The sequence below is a fragment of the Mauremys reevesii genome, linkage group 5 (assembly GCF_016161935.1).
Source record: "Mauremys reevesii isolate NIE-2019 linkage group 5, ASM1616193v1, whole genome shotgun sequence".
NCBI classification, from domain to species: domain Eukaryota; kingdom Metazoa; phylum Chordata; order Testudines; family Geoemydidae; genus Mauremys; species Mauremys reevesii.
Window position 1 is genome coordinate 59,907,916 of NC_052627.1, and position 19,171 is coordinate 59,927,086.

General features: G+C 41.1%; 2 protein-coding genes across 4 annotated transcripts; both read left to right on the forward strand.

Moving 5' to 3' along the window:
- Window positions 1-1,058: 1,058 nt before the first annotated feature.
- LOC120407011 (toll-like receptor 2 type-2) lies at window positions 1,059-6,355 on the forward strand. 2 transcript variants are annotated; one of them, XM_039542296.1, is made up of 2 exons: window positions 1,059-1,518; window positions 2,383-6,355. In XM_039542296.1, the coding sequence occupies exons 1-2, from the start codon at window positions 1,463-1,465 to the stop codon at window positions 4,757-4,759; spliced, it is 2,433 nt and encodes an 810-aa protein (XP_039398230.1). In that variant the 5' UTR covers window positions 1,059-1,462; the 3' UTR covers window positions 4,760-6,355. The 2 variants fall into 2 exon arrangements, with proteins under 2 accessions (XP_039398230.1, XP_039398229.1); XM_039542295.1 differs by having other exon boundaries at window positions 1,061-1,514; window positions 2,369-6,355.
- Window positions 6,356-11,272: 4,917 nt separating this feature from the next.
- Window positions 11,273-18,239, forward strand: TLR2 (toll like receptor 2). 2 transcript variants are annotated; one of them, XM_039540831.1, is made up of 2 exons: window positions 11,273-11,673; window positions 15,453-18,239. In XM_039540831.1, exons 1-2 carry the CDS (start codon window positions 11,670-11,672, stop codon window positions 17,810-17,812), a joined length of 2,364 nt encoding a protein of 787 aa, XP_039396765.1. In that variant the 5' UTR covers window positions 11,273-11,669; the 3' UTR covers window positions 17,813-18,239. The 2 variants fall into 2 exon arrangements, with proteins under 2 accessions (XP_039396765.1, XP_039396766.1); XM_039540832.1 differs by lacking the exon at window positions 11,273-11,673 and adding an exon at window positions 15,197-15,257.
- The last annotated feature ends 932 nt before the right edge of the window (window positions 18,240-19,171 follow it).

Genomic DNA, 19,171 nt, shown 5'->3' on the forward strand with positions numbered 1-19,171 from the left:
TATAAGCAGGTATAATACTTTTAAATCATTTTTGGAAAATGTCTAGCTGCCATGTTGATTTCAATTATTAATTTTAACATATTAGGATCAAACTGCATGAAGGGGCTCAGCCAGGCTTCTTCTGTTTGCGCAACCTTGGGAGCACAAATATTTGCACACACATTCTGCCACATGCACATGGAGGTGATAGGAATTTTAGTGCATGAACCTCATTGTTTCCAAATATGTAAAATTTTTATCACATATACTCATAGATGGTTGACCTGGAAAAGTGTACATGCGAAGTTGTGCACAGAAAAATGCAAAGCATATTTTAAAAGTTTGGTGCTTAGAATCCAAAAGATTCCTCTTTCAGGTCTGGTAAAAAAACCCAAAACACTTGTACCTTTTTCACTTATGCAGCTGTGTAACATCTTTTTGGTCAGGAAGTGTGGTGAGACACAAATACTTTTAGTCCATCCTGTCCTTTAGAAGTGGCATGAATGCAAAATTTACAATTTCCTTTTTCCTAGTACAAATTCCATGCTGACTTTTAATTAGATGCACCTTTTCAGTGAGAATTGAAATTCCTTTTCATTAAAATTCTCTGTCTTGGATACAGGATCTTGATCCAATTTTCAGAACTGTTGCCTATTAACTTAATCTTTGTTGATAATAAAAGTCCACTTCAGATAATGTCTTTGAATGCAGTGCCTTGGGAAATGAAAAAACTCTTTTTTCCCACAGACTAAACAACTTGACCCAGTAAAATAGTCTATATATAAACAGTGGTTTATAGAACAGAATACCTTCAACTCAGAGGGACCTATATAAAAAAAAAATACCTCATGTGAGCTGAGATGCTCCATTCTCAATAGAGTAAACTAAGACAAAATTACTCAACTCCTAATCCAAAAATAATAAGTATAGATTTAAATTGAAGGAACGGGAACAGAAAAGTACTGAAACTATTATTCCCATCAGTGCTGCAGTCACTGATTGTGAAAGAAAAATTTGCACAAAAGCATTGCGTCAATTGTTGCACCAAGGACAGCTGACCAAGCAAAAGAAAAGAGACCTACTGCTGAATTGCAGCATACAGAGAAGATACTTCAAGAATAAACAGTAACTTCTGTATCCGTTTTCTAGCACAAAAATAAATGTGGCAGAGGTTTGACTATAAAGGATGGTATAGTGCAGAGTAGCTGTGCAGTGGGAATATTGAACAATCCTACTCATTCCAAAAGCAATGAATTTGTAGAGTGAGTGCAACGGTTACTTGAAGTTTATGGGACTGAGAGAGTTAAGGAACATTTGGAAATTTGTTAGCGTGAAGCTTTGACTAAGCAGGACAGATCAAAGTGTTTGCCAGCCTGAGAGCTGGCATAGCATCAGACCAGCGTCCTTCCATTGTTTATCAGCCAAAAGATTTCTAGCTCCTGTTGCCATGTTGCAGATGAGAAGACTCCATGGATCCTAATACATGAGACCAATACAAAACACTGGCACCGAAGCTGTAAGCCTCAGTAAGAAAGGTAAGTACTTCATCTCTGGCTACCCAGGATTCTTATAAGATATTTTTGTGAACTTTAATAACTGTGGGCCTGTTCTTACTTCCATTGAAGTCAAGGGCAAATGACTTCAATAGTAGCAGGATCAGATCCTGTGTGAATTAAAACCAGTGCTGTTCTGGCAGGGGGAATGTAATGTATAGCATTGCAATGTATTACTTTTACCTATATTGTGTACATGCAGAAAGAACTTATTTGTTTGGATATGAGACTCTAACTTCAAAAAATAAACTAAACAGCCTTTTGCAGAATTTACAGGGAGTGACAGATGTCTCATCCTTTCCTTTATTGTTTATACTGTTACACTAAACGTTCTGAGCAACATCAGGGTCCCATTGTGTTAGGTGTTGTACAAAAATGGAGGCAGACATTGGGGAAACAAGCATATATATAGTTTTATGATATACATATAAGCACTTTTTCTTTTTGTAATTGCACTTTATAGTTAATGAAGAGGGAGGGGGTCTCAGAATTCTGGGAATATACCATTAGCATAGTTTGATAATGTTAAAACTTCTAACCAAGTTAAAGGCTATTGAAATCTCTCCCTGACTTAAATCAGAATTTTCAAACAACCAGAGGTATGTCTGTTAAAAAATCGGACCAGGTCTGTCACCTGTGAATTTTATGAATATTTAATTTATAGTATGAATTTGCTTCAAAAACTTCCAAAATAAAGCAGCCAGAATGGGAGAAAAAAATCCAACAAGAAATCACTACAAGAAAAAAAAATCAGAATGTGAATTCCTTCATAACTAAACTTACAGTGGATTTCAATTCCCTTATATTAATTTCGCTCTTTCTCTCTCTCTTTTAAGATGTTGAACCAAAGAAAACCAAATACTAAGCAGATTTGGCAAGTATGGATCTTCTACATGGTCATAAGTGCAAATCACTCTGAAGAAAAAGCCACGACGCAGGTGTGTCCTTCATGTGATGCCACTCAATTCTGTGACTGTTCTTCAATGAATTTGAGCACCATTCCTTCAGGTTTAACAACTGATGTCACGGGGCTAAATCTGTCCTACAACAGCATAGAACATGTCAGAGAAACTGATCTGAAGCTGGGTGTGAATCTGAGAGTGCTGCTGCTGCAATTCAATCAAGTTAGGACAATAGATAAAGATTCATTTATTTTCCTTGGAAAATTGGAACATTTGGATTTATCAAATAATAAGTTGACTCACTTGTCACTCATTTGGTTTAGACATCTTTTTTCCTTACAGCAACTAAACATACAGGGTAATTTATATACAACACTGGGGGAAAATCCCTTGTTTTCTAATCTCAAAAATTTGACATATCTGCACCTGGGGAATAACAATTTCTTCTCTGCTATACAGAAGCACGACTTTGATGGCATTACTGTTCTTGAGCAACTTGAGATTGACGGTCAAAAGCTCAGGCAATACAAGTCAGGGAGTTTGGCAACAGTTAACAGCATAAATCATATCATCATAAACATAAATGATCAGGTGTTATCAGTGATATTGGAGGATCTTACAAATTCTGCAATATGTATAGAACTGAGAAATATAGCCTTCAATACAGCTAATGAATCTTCATTACTGGAGCCAATGAGTCGTTCTGTCATGGAGAAACTTGTGTTAAAAAATGTTTTGTTTACAGATGAAAGTATTATCAGAGTGTTAAACATCTTGGTGCATGCTAAACATTTTTTGGAGCTGGAAGTGGACGATTCTGTACTACGGGGAACTGGAAAATGGCATGGGCAAATTGAAGTAAACAGAGAAAGCACCATTGAAGTAATCACAGTAAAGAAATTAGCTATAGAACAATTTTATTTGTTTTCAGATCTTCATGGTGTGGAAAATCTTCTAGGTAACATTATCAAAACAACAGTTATAAATACCAATGTGTTCTTGGTGCCTTGCAGCATTTCAAGACATTTTTCCTCACTCCTTTATCTTGATCTCAGTGAAAATTTGCTTGCAGATCCAAATTTGGAACATTCATCCTGTAAGGGTGCATGGCCCTTGCTGCAAATTTTCAATTTAAGTCAAAATACATTGGGTGATATACAAATGACGGGACGAAGTCTATCTCATCTAAAACACCTTACTCACCTAGATATTAGCCGAAACAATTTTGGTGAGATTCCAGAATCGTGTCAATGGCCAGAAAACCTGAAATATTTAAATATCTCAGGCACTCGAATAACCAAATTAACAATGTGCATTCCCCAAACTCTTGAAGTTTTGGATGTTAGTAGTAATATCCTCAATGATTTTAGATTAAAGCTTCCACGTCTCAAAGAGCTCTACATTGCAAAAAACAAATTAAAGACCTTGCCAGATGCTCCATTTATTCCTAACTTAGTAGCCCTGAGAATCAGCAGAAACAAATTAACCAGTTTCTCTAAGGAAGAATTTGGATCATTTAGGAAAATGGAGACACTGGATGCAGGTGACAATAATTTCATCTGCTCTTGTGAATTTCTCTCCTTCATTCAATATCAGGAGGGAATAGCTAATGTCTTGGCTAACTGGCCAGAGAACTACATCTGTGACTCTCCGTCTTCTGTGAGAGGGCAGCAGGTAAACGCTGCTCGGCTTTCACTGTTTGAATGTCACAGAACTTTGGCCGTGTCCTTAATTTGCATTCTGGTGGTCTTGGTAATCTTGTTTATTGTGATCCTGGGCTACAAACTTCATGTGATCTGGTACATGAAAATGACCTGGGCTTGGCTTCAAGCTAAAAGGAAACCCAGGAAATCACACAATCATGACTTCTGCTATGATGCTTTTGTTTCCTACAGTGAAAGAGACTCAGAATGGGTTGAAAACTTAATGGTACAGGAACTTGAGAATGCTATCCCCCCATTTAAACTGTGCCTTCATAAACGGGACTTTGTGCCTGGGAAGTGGATCGTTGACAACATCATTGACTCCATTGAAAAAAGTCATAAAACTCTGTTTGTGCTGTCAGAGCACTTTGTGCAGAGCGAGTGGTGCAAGTATGAGCTGGAGTTCTCGCACTTCCGTCTCTTTGATGAGCATAATGATGCAGCAATTTTGATCCTTTTGGAGCCCATTCAGGAGCAAACAATTCCCAAAAGATTCTGTAAACTGAGGAAAATAATGAACACAAAGACCTATCTTGAATGGCCTCTTGATGAAAATCGGCAGCAAATATTTTGGAATAACTTGAAAACAGCATTAAAATCCTATGATGTCATTTTAGGCTGAATCACTAACTCAGCCACACTACATTTCCAAGCAGGACATTTGTGAATCCTTTTTCCTGTTAAGAAACATTTTGTTATGCTGACTTTTATTTCAGTGTTGTGGAGGCTTGACTTGACTGCACACTAAACTAATTTTAGCTTTGCTAAATGAAGGATACCAGCTGAGAACATTCAACTGTTTTAGAGATTCTTTGGTTTTCTGACCTTTCTGTTAATAAGTACCCAAGCATCCCTGTCTGTGAAAATGCTTTTGGGAAGAAATTCTACTGAAGCTGGTGTGCTTCTGTAGTTTCTTTTTAACCATTCCAAAACAAATGCAGTTACAGTGCTCTCTCTCTTTCTCTCTCGTAAAAAAGAGAGACAACATGCTGAAACATACCACAGGATCCATTGATTACATCGTCTTTTTTGTTTTAGATACCATCAGACTATTTAGAGTCATTCAAGAAAAATGCAGTGGAAAAGTAGAAATTGCCCAGTTAGATAAAAATAAGATCTCTGAAGCCAGATCCTCCCACAGGTAATACCTTTCAAAGAGAATAGATTAAATATGTAACTCCAGGGGAATCAGTGGATTTACACCAGGATTGTTTGTGGCCCAGCAATTTAAGAATGAAGCAACTTGACAAATATGTCAGATACTTGATGTGGAAACTTTGAGATGTGTCCAGTCTCAAAGGTCATAGGATCACTATGTGTACATTTTAATGGTCTATGTACTTTATTATTTCTATGTGTTTATTATTTGTTATTATAAGCGCTGTAAAAACACTGAAGTCACAGTCCCTGTCCCTAGTAGCTTACCCTAAAATATTCAAACAACAGACAAAATGCTTGTGGATGTTGTTAAGTACCCATCTTTGTTAGGTTTCCTCTCCCTCTTCCCATGTGCCCCAGCCAACCTGTTCCACTGTTGCTGCCCCATTGTTACCCTTCTTTCCTTCTACCTACCCCACTAAGGTATAGGTATAGTAGATTTATGTTTTTTTACAGTGGGATTTTTTGCACGGATGTAACCACACCTATGTAGTGGCACCAGTGCAAACCTCATGGGTAGACACCACATTGTTGTAAAAAGTGAGTTTAACCCACTGTAGTTTATTTTGCATAACTGAGGCACCTCAAATTAGTAAACATTATTGCAAAGACTGGCCATAATCTTTCTGTGCCTTAGTTCCCCATTTGTAAAATGGGGACAATAGTACCATCTCCCAGAGAAGTTGAAGATAAATTCATTAATGTTTGTAAGGCACCGAATACCTTGATGACAAGCACCATGGAAAATCCTATGAGGAAATGAATATTTTTGTATTCAGTGCAGGGATTAAATGGTGTACAATAAATTAGGCACGAGGCCTCACCTTGAATTATGAGGTAGAAAGGAAATATTGAAGAGTTGCTGATTTGACGAGCAACCTTTACTCACTCATCTCCTAACTTTTAAGTGCTTGACTTCAGAACTTTAATAATATGCTGTTAATGTAGTATTTTATGCAATTTATAAATATATTAAAATATATCTTTCTTTGTTTTATTGATGGAAGTGAGAGACAACTGGTGACACTGCATTTTAAGAATACAGGAAAGGAAAAATAAATCCACTCTGACAGTGTTTGGTTAACAAATAAAACAAAGGCTTTCTAAGTTACTACACTACTGTGATCATATCATTAGAATCTCTGTGTCTTCATGAAGTTAGTGAATGGGGCCGGATTAAACTCTCCTGTGGGCCCAGGGCTATTAGATTTTCTGAGGTCCCCTATATACAAGTCTTTTTCTAATTTAAAATAAAATGATCACAATTATGGCATTGAGGCTACTAACGCTATACTAAACTTGCCTTTTAATTAACATAAAGCCATTCTGTGGTTACATTTCAGTCTTAAAACATGTAGAATATAGTTAAAGTAATTCAAAATAGCCTACATCTCACCTTAGAATAGCTGTTGTTAGTTTCTTTCTGGGAGGAAGTTTGGGTGCAGGAGGGGGCTCCAGGCTATGGCAGAATGTTGGGATGCAGGACCGGGTGAGGGGTGTGGGCTCTGCGAAGGAGTTTGGGTGCAGGAGGGGGATTCTGACCTGGGGCAGGGAGTTGGGCTGCAGGAGGGGGTGCAAGGTGCAGGCTCCAGCTGGAAGGCACTTACCACAGGTGGCTCCTGGCTGGTGGTGCAGCAGGGCTCAGGCAGGCTGCATGTTGTGGCCCCATGCCACTCCCGGAAGCGGACGGCTGCTGGCATATCTCTGTGCGCCCCTGGGGGGAGGGGGCATCGTGTCTCCATGCGCTGCCCGCGCCTGCAAGCATCACCCCCCGCAGCTCCCATTAGCTGGGAATGGTGCTGAGAGCGGGGGCAGCACATGGAGCTGCCTCCCCCACTTCCGCCTGGGGCTGCAGAGATGTGCCAGCAGCCGGCTGCTTCTGGGAGCAGCGTGGGGCCACATCATGCAGGCAGACTGCCCGAGCCCTGCTGTACTGGGCCCCCCCTTTAGCCCGGGGCCCTGGACTGCAGCCCCTAAAGCCCCTGCATTAATCCAGCCCTGCTAGTGAACCGCTGATGCAATAAGCAGTATTTCCTTTAAGGCACTTCTGACTTGAATAGCCCTGAGCACAGTTAACATCTGATGTCATTATTCCAACTTGTTTGAAGATTTAGGACTGAATGAGACGTGGAAATTTCAATTAATGCAGGAGAAATATTTTATTTGTTGTAGGAGGAAAATCAGACCTTGGTTTAAGAACTAATTTATCTGGGAGAAACTGCAATTAAGCCTCTTTGATATAGGGGACTACTCAGATCTTCACTCTTCTGTGTGACATGGTGGCCAGTAAGAAAGACAATTGAGGATTGAAAAAATATTCTATTCTGTATTGGCTTGTATATCACCCTCATCACCACTCTATCTGTAGTGCATTAAGGGACATGACTAATATCTATCACATGGGATTGGTTCTTTCTCTTCTTTCCCCAGGGATAGAATTGTGTGTGCAGTGGAATGTTTTGTTTTGTAAGGGGGATTTTGTTTTAATGCCCAATTTAAAAAAAAATGGTGATGCTTCCATCCTAAATTCAAAGCATGCCTTTGTCACATCTTGAGATACCCTGTTCAGGTTCCATCTTTCCACTCTGGAAATCCATGAGGGGATTTCCCCATACAATTTCCTTTGTAGAACAGATATGAGAATTTTAAAGTAGACCAGAAATAGAAAGAAATGGGCTCTTGCACCCAATTCAGAGACCTGGATTTGAAGGGAACTCCACCTCAGGCTTCACATAAGCTTTCTAGAAGTAATTCCAGATATCCTGTGCAGACAGCTGTAACAGATTACTATGGGGGAGCACCAGGAAAACAGCATTTTAAAAACACTCTTGAACAGTTAGAATGATTTGGGTTTTCAAAAGAAACCAACCTGCTTTTTGGAGTACCCATGTCCCAGCAACTTTGTCTGTACTGGTCTTGGATTATAGGTCACAGTCTGTTTAGAATTGGGTGATTCAGAGGAATTTGGTTAATGGGCTTTAATCCTACCATACAGTTTCTGCTTTCCTCTGCAGTAGTCTTGGGCCTTGTATACACTAAAATGTACCATGTTTTCATGTGGTTGTGAACAATGGTGTTAATGAACATAATGTTGAACATGATTAAGCAGTCACTGTAGACCAGGATAAATCATGTTCTCCATCATATCAGCTAATCATGATCAAATTTTCACCTGAGCAGGGTACTGTGGAAGTATACTGGGGCAAATCTTTAGTAACTCCAGCTGATGAACTTATGCTCTGAAGCAGAAGAGTGATTATTTTTAGCATAGCCAGTGTAACTAGAGAACCTCCTCTCATTCACGTGTGTTAATCCCTTCTGGAATTTTAGTAAGCTAAAATCTTCATCAATTATACCCCTGGGTAATGAATTAGACAGGTTAATTATCTAATGCTTAGAAAGGTATTTTCTTTGTGAGGAAGAAAACTGGGATGAGAAAAGAGACCAGGAGTGGGAGCAAGTGGTAAGGGAACATAAGAATGGCAATACTGGGTCAGACCAATGGTCCATCTAGCTAAGCATCTTCTTGTCTGACAGCGGCCAATGCCACATTCTTCAGGGGAGAATGAACAGAACATGGCAATCATTCAAGTGTTTCATCCCCTGTCATCCACTCCCAGCTGTTGTCAGATGCTGCCGGTGTGGTGCTCTGCTCTACTCAATGTTGATATCAGTCGGTTGCATGTGTGTTCCCTCTGTGTGCTGCTCCAGCTCTGCGCAGATAGCTGACACCGCAGACCCTGAGAGAACCCCCAATGACCACAGACTCTAATAAGGTATAAAGGCACCTAGGCCAGGTTTACTGTCAAAGAGAAACAGTCTCTAGCTCGCCGGATTAGGTATTGACGGGTCTGTTAGTACATATGTGCTCCCTGGCAATGGACTGGTTCAGTCAGTGGCAGGACTTTCCACTGCCTCCTAGGCCAGACAAAAATGTACACTTCAGGACGTATTCTTATACACAGGTGCAGAATAGATTACTCATCACTACTGATGCATTAAGTTACAGCCCCTCTATTAGGGGGTTGCCTTTCTCCCGGCACAGGTTGGTTTGGACAAACTATCCATCCATCATACTGTCTCTACAGGCTAGGTCTACCTGTTCTTTGTTATCTGTGTGGGATGTGTTTGCTGTTCTGGTGCCATCCTGGCCCATGTTCATTTTATTAGTGATTAATATGTACTTCTAGCAGCCCTCTTCTTGCCAACTTCTGTGAGCAGGGACCTGTCTCTGTCTCACAGCCCAGCTTTGCTTAACAATGTCTTGACTATTACTCTAGTTCAGGACTCATACTGGGCTGCTGATACAAGATTTTATGTTTCAGGGCCTCATCTTACTATACCAGCTTCTGACAAACAGGTTGGAAACACCAAGAATCATAGAATATTAGGGTTGGAAGGGACCTCAGGAGGTTATCTAGTCCAACCCCCCTGCTCACAGCAGGACCAATCCCCAGATTTTTACCCCAGTTCCCCAAATGGCCCCCTCAAGGATTGAACTCACAACCCTGGGTTTAGCAGGCCAATGCTCAAACCACTGAGCTATCCCTTCCCTATACAAGAGTATGGGGATGCATCCCTGACCTTCTTGGCTAGTTCTTTTTTGAACCCTATTATATTTTTGGCCTTCACAACATCCCCTGGTAACAAGTTCCACAGGTTGACTATGTGTTGTGTGAAGAAATACTTCCCTTTGTTCGTTTTAAACCTGCTTCCTATTAATTTCATTGGGTGACTCTTGGTTCTTGTGTTGTGTGAAGGAGTAAATAACACTTACTCACTTTCTCCACACCATTCATGATTTTATAGACCTCTATCATAGCCCCTTCCTTAGTTGTCTCTTTCCTAAGCTGAACAGTCCCAGTCTTTTTAGTCTCTCCTCATATGGAAGCGGTTCCATACCCTTAATCATTTCTGTTGCCGGTCTCTGTATCTTTTCCAATTAATTTATCTTTTTTTGAGATGGGGTGACTAGAACTGCATGCAGTATTCAAGGTGTGCATGTACCCTGGATTTATATAATGGCATTATCATATTTACTGTCTAATTACCTATCCCTTTCCTGTTGGGGCCTAACATTGTTAGCTTTTTGACAGCTGCTGCACAATGAGCAGATCTTTTCAGAGAATTATCACAATGACTCCAAAATCTCTTTCTTGAGTGGTAACAACTAATTTAGATCCCACCATTTTATATGTACAGTTGGGGTTATGTTTTCCAGTGTGCATTACTCTGAATTACTCTGCATTTATTAACATTGAATTTCATCTGCCATTTTGTTGCCCAGTCACCCAGCTTTGTGAGAACCTTTTGTAACTTTTTGCAGTCAGCTGTGGACTTAACTAGCTCCAGAAATTTGGTATTGTCTGTAAACTCTGCCGCCTCACTGTTTATCCCTTTCCCCAGCTCATTTATGAATATGTTGAACAGAACAGCACTATTCCCAGGAGGGATCCTTGGGGGAACCCCACTATTTACTTGGCATTCTGAAATCTGACCATTTATTCCTAGGCTTTGTTTCCTGTCTTTACAGTTACTGGTCCCTGAGAGACCCTTCCCTCTTAGCTCATCACTGCTTCGGAGAGGTAAAGAGGAGCGGGCAGAGAGTGAAAGGGGAAGCGAAGCCTTTTCCCTCCCTGAAGTCCCAGTGAAAACCAGGGATCGGGGCTCTCTACACGGGGAAGCAGAGTGAGGACTGGCCGGCTGGGAGGACAATCCCTGCCTGGCCACAGCTGACTTTGCCTTGCAGCCTGTCAGAAAAGGGAGGGGGTTAGAGAAGACGGGAGGAGATGCCCGGAGGGAGGGAGGATGCCGGCAGTGAGCCGCTGTCTCCTCCGCCCGCCTACCGAATGCCCCCGGCTCGCTGCCTGGGTCCGAGCCAGCCCGCCGCGCCGCTCGGGGCCGCACATCAGCGCGAGCGGGGACAAGCCGGAGCGGGGGCGGGCGCCGCCTGGGGCGCTCGCGGCCGGCCAGCGCGGAGGAGGCTGAGAGCGCGGAGCGGAGCGTGACAGCCTCGCCCCCGCTACCCACCCGGCAGCTCCCAGTGCGGCCGCAGACGGGTCCCGGGTCCCCGGGGCTTGCAGCCCCCCAGGCGGGAGGAGCGGCTCCGTGCAGCGCTGGGGCGAGAGGCGAAAGAGTACAGCAGCCTCTGCCCTGCGGTTGAGTCTGGTCCCGGCCTTGCTGGGTGGGTCCCACAAAACGGGGGAGCTCCCCTCGGGCCATGTTTGACAGCTTCCAGCCCTGGCTTATTGGTTGATGGGCACGTGGTTTGTAGGCTGCGCTTTGTTCGCCGGGCTATTGATTTATTAGCCCGCTGATCGCCCCCCGGAGAAGCCCGGTGTTGAAGACAGGTGCCTCGTGAGTCGCAGACCTGAATGGGTAAGGAAGAAATAATAATCTCTCGGGCGGGCCCTGGGCCATCTCTTTAGTTACCTGACGTTTCTCCTGCGGTGCCCATCGTGGGCAGATCCAACTGGTTCAGGACTTTGCGTGTTTGTATCTGATGGATGTAACGGTATTAAGTATATTAGCAGTTATCCTCCATACACCTTTAGTGTAGTTGCTCTAGTTGAATAGTAACAATTTACACTAGCCCGTTTAGGACCTGCTCCTGTGTCTGTGAAATCAATGTCAACATTTCCATTGACCTCAGTGCTTCAGGGGCCATAGAACTGGTAACATTTATTTTTAAACTTTAGCTTAATAATAATTTCCTGTACCATATTTAGTTTGCGGAACGTTGGCACATTTCATTTTTATTGTAATAGTTATTAATTGATATGAGCACTTGGAGGGCCCTGAAGACAGGGTTAGTGAAGGGAATGGACCATTCCTGAATGTGGTGAAAACCTAATGAATGTATCTTGACACATCTAATAAAAACAGGATGTAAGCAGACATTGTGACTAACGGACAAGCTGTAGAGGCAGTAGATGAGTTGAATTATCTGGGATCCTATACATCCAACAAAGGAAGCTGTTCCAAAGAAACCAGAAGAAGAGCAGGGATGGTGTGCTTAGCTATGGCCCCCTTAGAAACTGTGGAAAAGCTATAGCATCTTGAAATGTAGGAAGGTGCAAATGGTGAAAAGCCTAATTTTTTTTTCTGTAGCCGTTTATGGATGTGAAATTAATGCTCCTGACAAGAAAAAACTGAAGCTTTTGAAATGTGGGTGCTGGTGAAGATTCTTGCACGGCTCCTGGATGGAGAAAAAAAAAGATGAATGCCTGTGTTAGAAGTATTAGTGGAGAAAAGCAGATGCTGATGTTGGAAATCGGCAGATGCAAATGTATGCACATTGGTCACATTAGGTGTAGAGATGGAAATCACCTTGAGAAAGTTATTAAGGGAGGAATAGTGGTTGTGTTCGTAGTAGGGGATGACCACTAAGGAGATGCATGGATGGTGTGTGGCAGATCACTGGGTGGTCAGCTGCTGAGTGTCCTAAGTTAGTGATGGATTGTGCCGGCTTCTGAAAATTCTGCTATGATGTTATTGATATTCAAACCTGTAAACACTCATGCACTTGCTTAACTTTATTCACACAAATTGCCATAAGAAAGAAGAATCACATAATAAGTTAGACTATCTGAGTGAGTGAAGAGAATCATGTCTGCAGAATCAGGTCTTGAATCTGTACAACAGCTTGAAAATTGCAAAGTTAGTTCATACCAGGTTTACAGTACAGACATTACTGTGTCTCTTCCTGCAAATATTTGATTGATACTAGTTGTTTCTGAATTTCTACCTGACAATGCTTTTAGAGTGGCATGGACGAAAGTGACTTCTTTCCAAATCAGTGATACTGTGTAGGGGCAAGATAACATTGTTACTTTGACAGGGAAAAACCATTTTAAAAAGCCATGAATATTGTCAAGATCTTAAATTTAATTACTAGCCAGAAATATGAAAGTGAGGGGAGTGGCAAAAAATGAACACAAATGAGAAGTGCTGGTGACTGTGGAGCATGGTGGGTGTAGCTGAGTCAGCTAGAGATTACCACCTAGTGGCTAGCCATTTCCTCACTTTTTGTCCAGAATTTTTCTATCTGTAAATAACTGCCCATATTTGCCACATTACTCAGTGTTTCCTTTTGAATTTCCTGAGCCATTTAAGAGGCAAAGTGTGTTCTTTCTGCATTTTATAAACTGGGTACATTTGGGGTTCATGAAATGGAGGGTCTGATTGTAATCCAGCTATTTAATTTTATGCCCCCCCCAATCACTGTAGTGACTGAGCAACCTAATATCATTTAGATAAGCCCATAGTCAGAGCAGAGGGTAGGGAAAGCTGGAAGCCCCAGTGCCGGCCTGCTCCTTTTCCAGAAATACTAGACAACTGGGCTGAGGACAGGGGGAAAGTTAAAGGGGCAAGAGGCTCCTGTGATACCCCCCAGCTTGTTGGCCCTATGTATTCTTTGCTGTTATGAATTCCATGGCTGTAGCAGGAACACAGCTGAGCCTAGAGAAGTGTGAATGGTGTAGTCATAGTTCGGGACTCTCCACCCATGATTTCCACTCTGTGACCAAAGTTCTAGGGAGAAGCAGCAATAATAGGAAAAAAGGTGGAATAGGTGAGAGTGGTGGGGGGCCTCGTGGGCAGGGAGAGTCTCCTAGTGTGGGGCCAAGATGTGGTGTGGTGGGGGAAGGGTTGAAGAAACGTATCCTCCCCCAGTATATAAAATAAATGCACAAACACCAATGAGTCTATCCCTTTAAATAACCATAAGACTAGCACAGGTGAAGGTTTAGGCAGCCGCTTTCTTAATCCCCTAGTAACCTTTTCTCTGCTCTTGTGGTACTCACAAGGGCTATGGGAAAACACGTGGAGGTAGCCTCTTTCCAAGCACCCTATCCTAATTTCTTTTTGGTCTATGGCTGGTATTCTGCTATGTAGCCACTGCCAAGCCTCAGATGGGGGAGAAGGAAAGAAGAAGGCGGGGCACAGCCATCTGCACTGGGGGGGACTGGAGAAGGCAGAACAAAGGACGTTGTTGACGGCGAAGAATGTACCAGTGTTCTTTCTACCCGCTCAGACAGTACCTACCTGCAGTAGGCTGGGCTAGCAGTACATTAGCTGCCCCACAAAGCCATGTCACTCCTGACCCTCAAACATTCTCATTTTGCAATGCTGGTCATTTCCTGTAAAAAAGCTGAAAAATGAGAGGCTAAGTGGGGCAGACAATGAACAAGGAAGAGCAGCTGTCAGCGATGCTAACCAGAACATCCACTAGGAAAGAGGCTCTAGGAGCATAAAGTCACCATAGCCTTCTCTCTGCTGAGGGTCTGTCGGAACCAGTGCTGCATCAGTGCTGAACCCTCCTCTCAGGGATTCATTGTCAATATCTACAAATATGTGTTTGTGATCACTGTCCATATACAATATGGTAATGAATGCCCTGCACAGACACTTAGGAAAAGGCAGTTCCTGTGCCCAAGACTTCACAAGCTAAAAAGTCGAAAGCTAGCTGAAGGTTGAGGGAAAGGATTACAACACATACAATGCCTTTTCTTCTTTTCAAAGAAACACTATGCAGAAATAGTGGCATATCTTAAAATAATATTAGTATTCAATAAGCTATTTCTACAAGAAATTGATTGTCCCCAGCTCTCATTGACTTCAGTGGGAGTTGGAGTGCACAGAAAGTGTAAGCACCCTACAGCTCAAACTTTGTACACAAAATGAAATCTGCAGATTTTTTTTTTGGGGAGGGAGGGGAGAAATAACTAGAGGGTGTTTTCTTAAAAAGCAGTTTGTTGGAACCTAGCTATTTATTGAACATAAAAAGGACTAGGTCAGTAAATTACATTATTATTAGGTTTATGAATGTTTGACTAAAGTATTCACTGATCTGTGAAAGACTGGTGCAGGTAGTAATTAATTTGATGTTTCTCATTCCAAAGTTAAACAAAGCAGGAGAAGAAAAAGGAACTGAAAGCCAAACAGAAAATCATTCTAGCAAAGTTATGTATAATCTGATTTTCTTGATGTGATATTTTAAACACTTGATATATTTTTCATGTTCCAAGGGCTTTACAAACGATAACTATTCATAACACCTTATTGAAGATAGGTCGGTAGAGACTGTTTTTCAAGTTTGGCTTTTTTAACACTAATAATTCATGTTATGCTTATTCTATCCCTCTTTTAAATTTTAGGTAAAATCATGCCTAATCAACTCTGGAAAGAGTGGGTCATCTACATGGTCATAATGGCAAATCTTTCTGAAGAAAAAGCCACGACGCAGGTGTGTCCTTCATGTGATGCCACTCATTTCTGTGACTGTTCTTCAATGAATTTGAGCACCATTCCTTCAGGGCTAACAACTGATATCACAGGGCTAAATATGTCCTACAACAGCATAAAGTATGTCAGAGAAACTGATCTGCTGGTGGGTGTGAATCTGAGAGTGCTGCTGCTGCAATTCAATCAAATTTGGACAATAGATAAGGAATCATTTATTTTCCAAGGAAAATTGGAACATTTGGATTTATCAAATAATAAGTTGACTCACTTGTCACCCATTTGGTTTAGACATCTTTTTTCCTTACAGCACCTAAACATACAGGGTAATTTATATACAACACTGGGGGAGAATCCCTTGTTTTCTAATCTCAAAAATTTGAGATATCTGCACCTGGGGAATAACAATTTCTTCTCTGCTATACAGAAGCAAGACTTTGATGGCATTACAGTTCTTGAGCAACTTGAGATTGATGGTCAAAGGCTCAGGCAATATGAGTCAAGGAGTTTGATAACAGTTAACATAAATCATATCGTCATAAACATAAATGATGTCCAGGTGTTATCGGTGATGGTAGAAGATTTTATACATTCTGCAATATGTGTAGAACTGAGAAATATAGCCTTCAATACAGCTAATGAATCTTCATTATTGGAGCCAATGAGTCATTCTGTCATGGAAAAATTTGTGTTAAAAAATGTTTTGTTTACAGATGCAAGCATTGACAAAATGTTAAACATCTTGGTGCATGCTGAGCAATTGTTGGAGCTGGAGCTGGACAACTCTATATTGCAGGGAACAGGACACTGGCATGAACCAATTAAAATAAAGAGAAAAAGCCCCATGGAAATCGTGACAATAAAGAGATTAACTATAGAAAAATTTTATTTGTTTTCAGATCTTAGCAGTTTGAAAAATCTTATAGGTAACATCACCAAAATCACAGTTGTAAATACTAAGGTGTTCTTGGTGCCTTGCAGCATTTCAAGACATTTTTCCTCACTCCTTTATCTTGATCTCAGTGAAAATTTGCTTGCAGATCCAAATTTGGAACATTCATCCTGTAAGGGTGCATGGCCCTTGCTGCAAACTTTCAATTTAAGTCAAAATACATTGGGTGATATACAAATGACGGGACGAAGTCTATCTCATCTAAAATACCTTACTCACCTAGATATTAGCCAAAACAATTTTGGTGAGATTCCAGAATTGTGTCAATGGCCAGAAAACCTGAAATATTTAAATATCTCAGGCACTCAAATACCCAAATTAACAATGTGCATTCCTCAAACTCTTGAAGTTTTGGATGTTAGTAGTAATATCCTCAATGATTTTAGATTAAAGCTACCACGTCTCAAAGAGCTCTACATTGCAAAAAACAAATTAAAGACCTTGCCAGATGCTCCATTTATTCCTAACTTAGTAGCCCTGAGAATTAGCAGAAACAAATTAACCAGTTTCTCTAAGGAAGAATTTGGATCATTTAGGAAAATGGAGACACTGGATGCAGGTGACAATAATTTCATCTGCTCTTGTGAATTTCTCTCCTTCATTCAATATCAGGAGGGAATAGCTAATGTCTTGGCTAACTGGCCAGAGAACTACATCTGTGACTCTCCGTCTTCTGTGAGAGGGCAGCAGGTAAACGCTGCTCGGCTTTCGCTGTTTGAATGTCACAGAATTTTGGCCGTGTCCTTAATTTGCATTCTGGTGGTCTTGGTAATCTTGTCTATTGGGATCCTGGGCTACAAACTTCATGTGATCTGGTACATGAAAATGACCTGGGCTTGGCTTCAAGCTAAAAGGAAACCCAGGAAATCACACAATCATGACTTCTGCTATGATGCTTTTGTTTCCTACAGTGAAAGAGACTCAGAATGGGTTGAAAACTTAATGGTACAGGAACTTGAGAATGCTATCCCCCCATTTAAACTGTGCCTTCATAAACGGGACTTTGTGCCTGGGAAGTGGATCGTTGACAACATCATTGACTCCATTGAAAAAAGTCATAAAACTCTGTTTGTGCTGTCAGAGCACTTTGTGCAGAGCGAGTGGTGCAAGTATGAGCTGGAGTTCTCGCACTTCCGTCTCTTTGATGAGCATAATGATGCAGCAATTTTGATCCTTTTGGAGCCCATTCAGGAGCAAACAATTCCCAAAAGATTCTGTAAACTGAGGAAAATAATGAACACAAAGACCTACCTTGAATGGCCTCTTGATGAAGATCAGCAACAGATATTTTGGTTTAATTTGAAAATAGCATTAAAATACTAGAAAAGGTCTGTCAAGACTGAGACAGTAATGAGGCCACTATAAGGGCCTTATCCCATTGCATTTGCAGGATTAGGCTCCTAAATTTCCCAGAAAGCTGAAAACACTGGAGTTTGTATGTGGTGTTATGAAAAGAGTTTTTAATCTTTTTATGTTTTGTTTTGGCCATTTATTGTCTCCACATTTCAATCTACAGTAATGAAATTTGTGTTAAGGAAATATATGACTTGAGGACAGAAGATTGTTTAGAGATTTGTCCATGTCCTCTCTGCATACGTGTCTGTAAAAAGGCTGTGGTGTGAGAACATGCAAAATCTGGTGCAATTCTGTATTCTTTATATAAACGAGGGGTCGACAACCTTTCAGAAGTGGTGTGCCGAGTCTTCATTTATTCACTCTAATGTAAGGTTTTGCGTGCCAATAATACATTTTAATGTTTTTAGAAGGTCTCTTTCTATAAGTGTATGATATATAACTAAACTATTGTTGTATGTAAAGTAAATAAGGTTTTTAAAATGTTTAAGAAACTTCATTTAAAATTAAATTAAAATGCAGAGCCCCCCGGACTGGTGGCCAGGACCCGGGCAGCGTGAGTGCCACTGAAAATCAGCTCGCGTGCCGCTTTTGGCACACGTGCCATAGGTTGCCTACCCCTGATATAAACCATTTAAAACCAAATGTAGTCATCCGATTTATTTATATACTTAAGATTATATTTTACTTGCACCCATACCATCTAAGGCCCAGCCCCTCAAAGGTATTAAGGTACCTAACTCCTTTTGAAATCAATTGGAATTGGGCACCTGAATACCTTTGACAACCTGGGCCTAAGTGCCTGCCACATCATTAGACTGGCAATGCAAGGTCATTGATGGACTCCATTGAGTCTTCTTCTCTTCACTCTTCCCTGGTTATGGGGCCTTGCTTTGGGTATAGATTTTTTGGGGTGTGTGCGGGGGTTGAAAATTGTAGTCTGGTTATTTTTTGTAAAGTAAAATAATGTAAAGAAAATAAATTCAGAGTTATAAAACATGTAACCCAAGGAAACATTTGGCTATTGCTCAGATTTGTTGTTAATTCTTTCAAAGCCTGACCTAGCTCCCATTTAAATCAATTGGGAAACTTCCCATTTGACTTCCGTTGGAATTGGTCTAGACCCAGGATAAAAATGTCAAAAGTCTCTATAGCTATGTTTCTACTGCAATCACAGGGTGCAACTGCAGGTTCTCTATACATACACAAGCTAGTTTGAATCTAGCTAGATCGGATCCTGCAATGCTGAAGCCATGGCAGTGTGCACTTCAGTGCAGGTTATGCAAACTTGCCTCAAACTTTGGATATCTACTCAAAGGGCTATCCTAT

What these genes read in the sequence shown, in the direction of transcription:
- LOC120407011 (XM_039542296.1), top strand. Translation starts at nt 1,463, where the DNA reads ATGAGACCAATACAAAACACTGGCACCGAAGCTGTAAGCCTCAGTAAG. An exon ending in AGCCTCAGTAAGAAAGGTAA is followed by an intron (nt 1,519 to 2,382) that starts GTACTTCATCTC and finishes GTTGAACCAAAG; the next exon opens with AAAACCAAATACTAAGCAGA.